Source organism: Falco peregrinus, chromosome 9, assembly GCF_023634155.1.
Source record: "Falco peregrinus isolate bFalPer1 chromosome 9, bFalPer1.pri, whole genome shotgun sequence".
Classification (NCBI taxonomy): Eukaryota; Metazoa; Chordata; class Aves; order Falconiformes; family Falconidae; genus Falco; species Falco peregrinus.
In genome coordinates, this window is record NC_073729.1 from 18,773,523 (window position 1) to 18,786,463 (window position 12,941).

Below are 12,941 nucleotides of genomic sequence, written 5' to 3' on the forward strand. Positions count from 1 at the left end.
ACAATTTGTCAATTGCATAACAGAGTTTAAACAGCAGAAAAACTTCTCCCATCAGTTGATCTATTTCCCTCATCAGCTGGCCTGAAATAAACTGCAACAGATTATTTAGACATAGCCACAGGTGAAAAACAGAAACACTAATGGTTTTACAAAAAGGAGAGTATGCAGGGCACGGTAATTCCTGGGTCCCTACGGCAGGCGGTGGTCACTTCCAGCCCACAGGATGCTGTGCCACAGTCTTCAAAAGAAAGTGCTGTCACCACAGTGACCAGAGCATCACTCTGCACAGGGGCCCTGTTTCCTGAACCACTGGCAACATCCCAGACGTAATAACAAGTGTTCCATTCTTTTAATTTCCAATTATTTCCAGCAAAGAGGCAGGTCCTTCAAGAAGGGGGAACCCTAAACAACCTTTTTGATAATTCCAGAATTGTATTTTTAGAAATAAGAAAATGAAAATAAATCAATGAAGAAATCTCAAAATCTGTTAGGGAATGTCTATAGTTAAGTTCACTTTATGATCAAGAAGTTCTTAGTAAATATTACTCCCTCCAAATCTCTGGATATGCCAAAAGTTATCCTTAATTGCATAAAATTTCTTCCAGTTTTGAAATGTACTTTCTAAGATAATAACATGTACTCCACAGAATGATGAGAAGCACTGTTAACCCACATGTATTTTGACTCAACTTAAACTTCTCTTACCTAACAAAACAACAAAAAAAAACCACAGAGAAAAATCCTTCAGTGCAAGCATGGGGAGAGAAAACTCCACTAGCTTTGGAGGTAGTCTGCCTCTAAACTTTAGCCTTTCTCAGTAAAGATGATGAAAGGGAAGCTCTTCTCCATCCAATCATCATCAGAAAACATATATTCTCCCACTATGCACAACCAAGCTAGCAATGAAAAAAACACCCAAAAGATGACTGCATTATTTGTCACAAGGAGGAAAACACAGTCCTGTGTTAAAAATCCAAAGCATCTTCTGTATTAGGAATCTAGCTAATGCAAGTTTGCTTTCATGTTGTTGAAATTTAAAAAAAAAAATAATTATTTCTTATTTTTTTTCTCTCTCTTGGTTAACTTCACATGCAAGAATGTGTATCTGGGGCTTATGAAGTTGTTTCAACAAACATTATTATGCTAATGAGTCAAAAGAAAATACTCTGTCCTAAGTATGAATTGGAAAGGAAGAATGTCAGAAGACTCTTGGGTTGGCTTTCAGCTATTTTTAATTCATGAACTCCAAACCAAATGTCACAGAACTTGTAAAACATGGAAATTCATGGATCCAATCTGAGACCAACAACCTAATTTACAAGTGCTTGCAACTTCTTATTTGTCCTAACAACTTTTCTTGGAGGCAGGTTAAATATTTATCCATTGCTAGCAGCCCAATGCTATCATAAACCAAGGCCAGGTCTGCCAGTAGTCACAACACAGCACGTAAGATACCACGGTACTCATTATAATTGAAGCTCAAGTATCTTAACATACTACTGTCAGAATTAACCACCATTCAGTGCAACTGCTGCACATGCAGCGGCATGGTAAACAAAGAGACTTTTAGCTTTGTATCAGCCAGGCTCTGAAAAGGTGCAGAAGATGACCCTGCTTGGGGCTGAAATTCAGCCTTGCTCTCTTTTAGGATGAGGGACAAAGAAAGTATTTTCCTTATCCCAATAATCTTACAGTTTCATACAAAACTGCAGACCAAAAGGAAGAGTCAGCATGCAGAAATCTTAGCAACTTCCCCAGTCACAGGAGAGGGTTGCATCTTACAAGGGAATGGAAGCTGAATGACCGCGGCAAAGAACTGGGAGAGCACAGTTACAATACAGAACAGAAAAGCTGGCACTGACAAAACCAAAAGAAAAACAAGAAGTGACAACAAAGGAAAGAAACAGGAAAGCAATTGTGATTAAATGGAAAAGTATCTGAAACAAGCAAAATGCAATCAGCTGAAAAAATTATGCAATCCTTATTTGGGGTGGAATTAGCAGACAAATCCAATACGGGATATGAGTACTTGGTAGCAGCACTGAAGAAAAGGCTCTGGATGTTACAGCAGAACACAAACTGGTCACGTGCTGCTGGGGCAGACAAATGAGCTCATTCCAACCACTCCTCAAGCCAGACTGACATACTGCCATATCAGCATGTCGGTACAGCACCAAGCTACACTGGCAACCTCCTTGCTTGGAGGCTTTCTGATGTTAAACACTGTTCAAAATAATGCTTAGCTCAGTTTGTGGTCTCCCAGCTGCTGCCTCTGAGCACATGCAGAAAAATTCTGGGATTGTCTTCAAAAGACATAGATATACCTGGAGTCACAATGGTGTAGAAAAAAGGAAACACAACACTAAGATGCATAGAGAGCATCGTCTTAGGCACTCAGCTCCTGGTACTCAACCACAGTACTGCATACGGATCAACCAGAAATAATTTAGGGGACAAGAGTGCCCAAAGGATCTACAAGGAGGACTGTAATGGTTTGGTTAGCTTAGTCTTAGGAACTTTATCTTGACTTTATGTTACAACACAAGTCATTGTAAATGGTTCCCTGTAGAGGGATTTTTAAAGGACTGAGGACATACGTTACCATTGTTCGGGTTGGACAACCCAGGCCTGTTAGTTAAAGTTGCAGAACAACTTTAAATTGTCCTGGGAACAAGCAGTGGGAGAAGGAAAACAAGCTACGCACAAACAAGAAGCCAGGTGCAGAGCAAGTCCTGGGAACCGTGAAATCAACACACTCTCATCGGCACACTTCTGATCAGGTGCCTGCAGCATGCTCACCGATCAGCGACACAGACACCCACGTGGTCAGAGACTTTTATCCAATCACCTGTGTGTAAAGTCGGGTGAGCGGTCGGTTTAAGTTATAAATATGACCTGTTTGTTTAATAAAGGGAGCACGGCATGTAGCCATATTGGTGTGATTGTCGTGACTTGGCTGACTCTCCACGGGGGACCCTCTTCGGTTCTCTGCTATTTTTCTGGGTTTCCATCCCATGAATATCAACTGTACATCATCTACCACACAGCCAGGTCCCAGCCCTTGTGCCTTGCAGCCAGATCAGTGTCAAGAGTCCCTGTGTTGGCTGGTGGCTTCTGCACAACAGAACAGAGCATCTCCTTTCCTCCTCCAACTTCCCTACAGCCCAGCCAGTTGTCCATTTTTGAGACAGAGGACCACTGGGTTTCAGCACAGACCGCCAAAGGACTGCACACCTTCTCGTCTGGGGAGAAAGAGCCATCAGGTCCCCCAACATCTCCTCACTTCCTGCAGAGAACTGCTTAATACTGAATGCTAAATAAGGATGCCCTGGAATACCTGTGAATAAAGGAGAAAGTTTCTGAGCCACTGGTACTTTAAGATCTTTTATTCAAGGACCTAAAAGCATTTTTCATAGAATTATCTGGAAATGGACAATTGACTGATGAAATATAGCTAAGAAAATGTACTACTACACTTTTTATTTTATTTGGTTTTATATGCATCATTTCCCGCCTTTAATTTTAATTCAATGCCATCTCAGAAATGGAAACTCACGGATATACCCTCTCCTTTATTTTCCTGTAATAACATCATAGCAGTTTTCTCTGGCTATTCGCAATCTCTTTGTTCCCTTCACAGCTTTTCCTAGTCATAGAATGAAGAAATATGTAAAAATAGGCCACAAGAAACTAGACACACTTGATCTGTGCAGCAAAAATAGAGCTCTTTCGCACCTGGTATTCTCAAGAGTGTTAATGAAGCTGGCAAGACAAGCCATGCTTTGACCCAAAATAAAAAGCTTAGCCCTCAAAAGAAGGGTAAAGGTAAATTTGCACCAGCACAAAAATTACCATGGACTCATGACCTCTTTTGATTTCTTGCACAGTATGACCCCAAACATTTGGACAACTGCTACGTGATCAAGCAGGAGGGATTTGGTCTCCTTTTGAAGGCAAAGACAGTCAGCTGGGATCAGGCTGTATAGCACAAGATACAGCACGTCTCTGTGGGATGGGGGCTATGGGGACTCTCATCCCTGCATGACCACTAACATAGGTGGGGCATGCAGGAAGAGGACAAGTAACACACACGAAAACATTAATTTTCCTCTGTTAAAATCCCTGAAATCAAAATACACTTGGTACTTTGATGCTTGCAATACCAGAAAGACTAGAAGTACTAGTGGCTGGTTGTTTCATTCAAAATAAAGGAAAGAGAGACTCAAAGGACAAACCAGCAATCTGACAGTCTGCACTTGGAAGGCTTTCTTCAGGAGCCACGGATAATTTCTTCAGGATAAACAAATGATTTGTGTTAAATTATAGATTTTATAAGGCACATTTAAAACTGAAAACACATCAGAGAATTTATGTTAAATTTTGCTACTTCAGATGTTCCAAAGAGATCCAAGCGGCAGTTTCCCAAGCAGGAAATGCTATAATACAAAAAAAATCATATATAGAGAACAGAAATGTATCAGGTGATGGTTTTTTTCATAAGAAAATACTTTAGGAGGAGGAATAAAATCTGGGCATTTTATTTTCATAGATTCCTTATTTCTGAAAGCCAAACAGCTAGGATGATAGCTTTAAGATGGTATCTTTCCTAGGGTACTGAAGTCCTAGTCTACTGGAGTTAGTAGAAATGTATGATTAACAGAAAACCAGATATACTCCTACACACACACAAATAATACAATCTTAAAGCTGTAAATCTTCCTGCCTTTTTAATTCAATAAAACCTTTGTTGTTTTCATTCAGCATAGATTTCACCCAATTATAGCCACTCTGCTGGATAATATTTACCCTGCAACCTCTTCTTAATAAAGATAGTATCATAATTTTGTCTCCCATGAAAAAATTCTAAACAATTATTTCAGCAATATTACATAGAAAATGGAGCAGAAATCAGTCTTTTGACTTCAAAACCTGCATATAAAATCATCAAGACACATACAGAAAAGGTAAGAGGGGAAAAAAAAACCCAACCCAAAACAGTAAAGACTCACTGACAACACAACGTTGTTGCACACCTGTAGGACTCCTAGGCTACGCAGGGCATGTCAGCTACACTGCCCTGGGCAGCCTGTAGGAGCCTGGATCACACAGCCCCGTCTGATTTGAGAAGGCAACTGTCCAGGTGGAAGTTGCCTGTCCATGTAAAAGGGATGAGCAGAGAGAGTTGTTCCAGAGAAAGCTCATTCCATAACCAGCTCATTTCTATCTATAGCTATAGTTAGAGCCAATTACAAAAATAGGTTTAGATAGGCTAGTAAATAAAACTTTGTCCGATTGGTTAACTTGGAAATTGAGGAAATTAAAATAGTCATGCCTTAAAAACGTGTGCCATCCATACATCCTGTTTCACATTACTATGTTTAGAAATAATCTACATTTTCAACTATTCCTGAAAACACACAAAGTCAAGTAACTCCAAAGTAATTATTTCTCTGATATCCTTAAAAGACAGTTACTGTAACAAACAACATATACATCCTTTAGGACTGCCACTTGCAACTGGAGAGAACCATGGAAACCAGTAAACAAGACACCCTTCTGATCCAGCTGCCCTTTGAACAGCAGAATACAGAAAAATTGTCTAAAACATATTCTTGTCAATTAAGTGGACATCTTGCAATGAAACAAAAGAGGGAACGTAAAAAATAAAAATCTCTAAACACCAACTCATTAAAATAAAGAGCGAATAACAGAAGAGGTTCAAATAGTTTCAATTCCCTTGGACTCCCTGGGAACTCTGTCCAAGATCCTAAGGAGATCTGATTTACAGACTCAGAAGGTGTTTACTCTGAAGACATGCTCCACAATGTGACAAAACCCCGACTGCAAAAGATAGAGCTTATCCTGAACTCCAAGGGAAAGACCATCAACTCAGACACAGCCCAGGAGATCGAGATATAAATGGAGTAACAGCAACAGCGTGAAATATTGCGAACAGTGTGAAATACAGTGTGAAATATTACACTCATTACAAAGCAGTATGCTTCAAAGCCTATCCCTTTATCAAGCCTCATCTATAATTTGACAACAAATGGTCTTCTACGAGGATACTATTTCCTTTTAAAGAGACTGCATATTACCAGATCAGTTTTCACAAAAATTGACATTAATACCTTGTTATGAAAATCAGATTATTCATAAGATATTAAACCAGATTTCTTCTGTGAAGCCTCCGTTCTTATAAATTGCCAAACCACTGTATATTGAAAACATAACATCGACTTAATGTTGATAAATGAACTAGTTTGAAAGAAACCCAGTACGTTTAGCTGTTAAAAATGATATAAATACAAATTTAGCATAACGGAAAGAAGAATTAGAAGTAAGGGAGTCAATGAAGTGCAATAAATCTGTTCCAAATGGAGGATATTAGCAATTACTGAAAAGCCTAACTTACAAAGGTTATTTGAACATATTTAAAAGAAAAATATTATCCTTGAAATCATGAAGCTCATAGAAACACTTAAGTCTTACATTCATACAAAGGGTTTTTTTCATACAAACACTTGGTTTATATGATTGGCAATGTAACCATGTTGCTTCTGTATTTGGAAGGCTATCCTCATACAAATCCAATTAGTCCATGGAATTTGTTCCTTCCCTAAATGGGAGTTACATAGAACCTAATTGTTTTCAACACCACAATGATTAAGATATAGACTGGCACAAAAAAAAAGCCAGATATTCAGAAATTAGTTCCTTATATAAAGGAAATTACTAGGTGCATAAAAATGCTTGTGATGAAGTGCTCAACGTAAGGATCTACATTGCATTGAGAGTTCTGGGTTGGGATTTTTTTTTTTTTTTTTTTTTTAAGTCCATATCTGTATTTATTTGGGAAACAAAAGAACTTTCTTCAGGAAGCATTCCTGACTATTCTTACCTATTTTGGCTTTTTTTTAAAAAAGAAAACTCTAGCATCTATTTTATGTTTTTTCATCTCTTTTCATCTCTTTTTTCCTGTGTTCTCACCATTGTAAATGGGAGAAACAGAAAGCCATGGGATTCTGCACACATTATTTCTCCATTTGTCCTACCTCTATTTTTGACCTGGCTTCACTGTTTCACAGTTTGAAATCCCACATGGTGTTTGACACAATCTTAGAGAGCTCTTGAGGCTCATGTTGAAAAATTATTTAAAGAAAATACATTAACTTTTCAGGAATACTACAGTTCTCTGTGAGACACTTCAAACAATTTTTCTTCTGTAGTATCCCTTGTTGGCTGCCTTATATCTTAAAGCTACATTGAAGGCTCCCTGCCTTATCTTACTAGGTATGGGCCCTCTGATATCCTAATACAGGTATCGCCATCCAAACCAGCCTGTTTTGTTACATGGAGACCTATATATATCATCACTGAAATGCACTGATCACATACTTGCAAAGGGCATACTGTCTTGGAAAAAAAAAAAAAAAGCACAATTACAGAAATTCCAGGGATACAGATTATAGTGGACCCTGATAAAAGCTAGCAGAAAGGTGCTTAAGATAATACTGATCAAATGGCAATAGTAACAAAACCCACAAAGTCCACAGTAGTTTCTTATATTCAATTTCAACCTCCATTCAAGTTTTACACCTCCTCCTGAGTTTTTCCTCTCTAACAGTTCAGATCAGCTCCTTGTCACTAAGGAACGAGAGCTGTTAGAAGAGAAATGTGGGCACAGACACAGTGCAGTTGAGAAGACTCAGCTATACTCAGAATCCAGTTGCTACAGCTAGACAAACTGATATTAAAAATAAGGTATGTCTGTTAATGAAGGGGGTAATCAACTCTATCTAGAACTACACCAAATGGATCCAAAAACATCAGATCACGAGACTAGGATACACTTTTCCAAATCCCATTTACATCATTGCAGGTTTTTAACAAAACGTTTTTTCTAGTTATAACCCAGTTCAAGAAGGAGTTAGTTAATATAAATTCTGTAATCTCCACTATGGAGAAGGTCAGACAGCACAATCACCTAAACCTCTTCCAGTTTTATGATCTATGACCTATAACATTGGATCAGACATGACCAGACAAATTTCAGGTCCCATATAAACTCAAAAGTACTACTTTCTTTTTACATCCCCTCAGCCTAATCTAACTCCTTAAATTATTCTGGTACCTGCCTTTGTCCCCCAAAGACACCCTGGTGCAGGGTCAGGCACCTCGTCTGGAACGCTGAATCAGAAAGTGGATTCCCAAAGGATGGGTCATCTGCTGAAAACTTCCAGCGACACCAAGGGAAGCTACAGGGGTTAGAAGGATCCAGCCATCAGTTTGAATGACACTGGAAATTTCATTCACAGGGAGTAACCAAAAGTCATTATCGTAAGTTCCTGTTTGGCTGAAATACTAGTTCAAAATTTCAGCACTTGAGAGTTCTGGGGTACTTATTTTGCTGTCTGCTTACAACATGACCCTTGATCTGCTTATTTAGCTCAATGGCATTATCCTTTTATGTATTCCACCAGAATTTTTGAGGACAGTACAATCCACTCAACTACTTTATTTTTTGCAAAGCAAGAAATTAATCTTACTAATTTGATAACCTGTTTGCTATACAAAAATACGTTCCATTTTTTTCTCCGCTCAGAGCAACTATCTGGCCTAGTCGAGTAATTTTTTTCTACTAGTTATGCTTTATGGCTTTATTTCTTTTTTAGTTCAGTGAATTGCACTAGTTCTGTACATAGCCTCTGAATTTATTCCCCTATACACTACCTCAGTGGTGTCAAGCCAGTGAAAGCTATTAAAAAAAAAGCAAAACAATAAAAAGCCACTCCCAGTAGAAAGGATCATGCCTTATAGCAGGAGTATCCTTGAAGTATCCTTTAAAGACTTGGGAAAGGTAAATGACCTGACTCCATGATGAAAAAGCACGCTGATGATAGGAACACTATAAAAAAGCCCCACAGTTTCCAACTGCTGGATACAATGGCCTCAGCCTAGAAGGAACAGAGAAGGTGAGAAGCATTTCTCCTGATGGGGACCTAGCGGTCTAGGAGCCAGCTAGAAGTCATATTTGGGGGAAGCAGGAGCTGGGCCCCAGAAACACTTCCAATCATTTGGGTCTGAGCATAAAGATTGGGGCAAGACCCAACCACATACCGATTCTCCCCCTTCCTCTGCCACCATCTTGAACATCTCTAGGGGATAAGCCAGCAAGCCCTGTGTGACCTGCACCCACTGCTCAGACCACAGATTTCTTGCCCAAGACCGAAACAAGCTCAAGGGCACTGAAGATTGCCTGAGATTACTCTGGTAGTTTGTTTTCAGCTCAGTTACAAGGTTCTTCTTACTCAGTCTGTAAAATAAATTCTAACAGGAGTAACTGCAGCAATCATTGCCTACCTGGCAGGTGGCAAGGACACACTACAGACTGGTTTACAAAACCAGGCCAAATCATTCTGAAATCGACTGTAGTTACAGCAGCAGTTACATATGTCACCAGTTCTCTCCTTACTTTCCTGCTCAAAATTTAAAGCCTAAGAAATCACAGGCAATGACGATGCACTACATAATACGCGCTACTCTGCATGCAGTTTCACCTTATACACATAGAATACACCAAAGTTCAAGGGCAAAAAAAAATAATCGAGTTTAAATTTTGAAATAAAACTAGTTACTGCACGATTTTGTAACTCACAGAGAAAAAGAAACACTTGTGATCAAAGGGAAAAAGAAAACTACTGTAAGTTTTTCAAGCTCTGTCCTACATTTTAGTATGTAATTACATTAACAGATCTCAATTCCCAGTTTTCCAATTTGTTTGCTACCACATAGCAAGACTGAGCTTATGAGTTTATATTCCTTGCAATCCTTCAGAGAAAAACAGATAAATAATAGCAACAAATTTATTTCATACCAATCAATATTAGTTTGCTTGTAACTCAGCTTAAATGTCATTAAAGTGTTTTTTTCCTATGGACAGGACAAATGATTGTTAATTTAGTAGAGGTATTTGAAAGAAGGTGCAAAAGGGAAGACAGGATTATAACAATCTACCAAGCAATATGCATTTAAAATGTGGGCAATGAAGATCTCACTGCCTTTGCCATCCTGGTTACACTAATTTCATCCTTCTTCCACGTTAAAATGACCGCTAGCATATGTATGAAACAGGTTAATGTTATTCACATTCAAATGACAAATAGACAGGGCTATAATATGTGCTTATGTCCCTTGTGCTTCTATTAAGTAACGTGATAAAAATAGAAGTCATTGCATGCTGCTGACAATTTTGTAGATTTTTAAGTCTTTTGATTTACTGCCTTTTCTTGTTTCTGCTTTTATCTTTCTAAATTATTTCCTCTAACTTGAGAAGTATTCTGCAGGCATTTGATTTATGAAAATCACAATTACTAAATGGTTCCCCAAACCAAAATAAATAAGTAAACAACAGAATATTCATTGGGCTGGCTAACATTTAATAGAAACACTTGCAGCTGAAAAAACAAGATTGCTGACCTCAATCACTGTGATCTAATTAAAAAAAAAAAAAAAGGGGGGGGGTAGAAAAGCAATTTTACCACTAAAGCAACTAATATTCTTGTGTTTTGAAAGACCTGTTCTGCTTATTCTGCAATAAAATGCACGTCTCTTAAGATTTTACAGTCACAATTCCAATAAAAATAAATACTTTTACTCATAGTTGAAAGATGTTTTATTTAAAAGCAATTGCCCCATGTGGAATATGTATATTTTAAGGATAAGCCTATCATATCAGCAGATTTTCAATATTTAAAAAAAAAAAACAAAAAAAAAAATCTCCACGTGAAAGCACAGACAAACCATCACATACACATATCTCTGCATAATTATAGAGGAATACAGGAACTCTGACTTGAAGCCTAGCAACAGTATCCAAGTATTAGTTAGTCTGCTAATCAACTACCAAAAACTCACACACCAGCTCAATGTGTTTCATTTTCTAAAGCAAAAAGCAAACAAAAATAAAACAAAAGAATCCTATCACTTCTAGCTCCAGAGCTGCCGAAGGACAAGATGTACAATATAAAACAAACCTTGTTCACTTGAAGAAGAACAACCCATGTCATTTAATCCATCTGAAAATTCATCTCATCGCAAAGAACCAAGGCAAAAGAGAGATTTAAAAATAGGTTATCCGAGTCAAAGGATTACCAGCTTGCAACATATTTAATATCTGCATATCTGTATCTATTGAAAGCTTCAGTATTCTTAGATATATATGATTGGGTTTTGTACCTCCATCCTATAGAAGCCATAGTAAATTCTGTATAGCAAATGCTTCCTAAATCTGCTGTGCTCATTTACTCACAGACAGCTGCAGGCTGGATGAAAACAATCAGGGATTAACTTTTCTATTCATCACATCTTTTAATCCATTACTTTCTCTTAGTTTGAAATAAATAAATGTATAAAGTCAAATAAACTATAAATGTTCTATAGCTAGTTAAAAAAAAAGAAGTTTTAAAATGGACGTTTTCGGTTTTTTTAAACAACCTGTAACTGCTATACTGTACATCAGGAGTATAAGTAATGTCTTCCTCAAAGCAGAAAAGAAGGTGAAACACTAGTCACTGAGCTGCAACATACTCCTGGGTTCCAAAGACTTTATAAAAATTATAATTAAAATAAGCTACTTTGATGTTGTTATTATTCCTCAAAAAACTAATTTGGGGTCATGATGAACTGAAGTAATCTGAGAAGCCATACTAAGTATTTCATACTGCTTGTAAAACAAGTTTCTAAGTACCTTATGGTAATAGGTTTTCTTGCTTTATGAAAAATATTAATTTGTTTCAAATAGGATTACTTTTTAAATGATACGGCAATTTTCATTCACCTTTCATACATCTGTCAAGAAAACAAAAGTGATTCCCTGATGTTTAGAACCTCGTAAAAGAAATAAATACAAGGAAATCTGGATCTTGTTTTTAATCCTTTACTGATATCCTTTTTTTGTCTCCTCTGAATCCTTTAACTTTTTACATTTGATTTAGTCTTACAAACCTGCATCATCCCTGTCTGAAATAAGACAAATGTGAACTTTCTCTGTTAATGACAGCAAGGTGTCTTTTATTGTACTAAGCCCCAGGAATCATTTGCAAGGCTTTTTTTTTTCCTCAGTTTATTTCTGAAAATGGCAGCACCAGGTGAAAACAAAATAGTTATCTCTGCTAAATATTTTTAATGCCATGGTTACAACAAACTGCTCACCCGGACACCTCATGTACTACTTGAGATGGAAAGAATAATTGGCAATTGACAGTGGGAAAAGGAGTAAGGTAAGGAAGAAGCTACTTGCTCATAGAAGGGAAAGCACGTGTGAGAAAACCCAGTTTTGAACTTTCTGAGGAAAAGATCAAATTTTTTTGAGGGTATGGAATAACTAACAGATTTTTATGCTGGTATCGTGGCTAAGCAGAAGCAGGTTCTACAAAACTCCAGTTTTCTGGGAGACACAAGGACTTACATCTAAAAAGGAATATAACTGCTTAGCGCAACCTTGCCTGAATGAATGTTTATGTGCTGTAGATCAGAGTCATGAGAACAGTCAGCAGGTTTGGCTTCCAGGTCTCCCCTTTCCACAAATTATCCCTCATTTCATCATGAGCTTCCTCTGTGAAATCATCCAAGGGACAGAGCACTACGCCATCCAGAACAAAGACATAAGAGAAATCAGGCTTTCTACAGAATGAAGAAACCATGTGGAGGGAGGGAGGGAGGACCATTGTGGTACCTGCTCTGTAACCAAAGTGCTGCTGCTCAGTCACTCAGAGTACACCTACCAGCTTGGACTGCTCCTGACGGTTTTGAAACCCTGCATGACCTTACCTGTCTTGAAACACACTCAGCTTAGCCAACTGAGTGGCCTCTATAGCACAATTTTATGTAGCTGACAAACTTCACTGGCAAAATCTCGTTTCTTTTTTTCCAAATGACTA

The 12,941-nt window shown here is 37.9% G+C and overlaps 1 protein-coding gene across 8 annotated transcripts in view; it reads right to left on the minus strand.

Annotated features, from left to right (window-relative positions):
- The window catches only part of SHANK2 (SH3 and multiple ankyrin repeat domains 2), a 354,214-nt gene that overhangs the window by 250,914 nt on the left and 90,359 nt on the right, over window positions 1-12,941 (minus strand). Inside the window, exon 1 of one of the 8 annotated variants that reach the window (XM_055814245.1) lies at window positions 11,037-11,233. The exons of the other annotated variants lie outside the window; for them this stretch is intronic. Within the exon in view, the coding sequence (XP_055670220.1) occupies window positions 11,037-11,064 (28 nt within the window). The 5' untranslated portion in view covers window positions 11,065-11,233. Of the gene's footprint in view, window positions 1-11,036; window positions 11,234-12,941 lie in introns of those variants that run through there. 8 annotated transcript variants of the gene reach the window in all.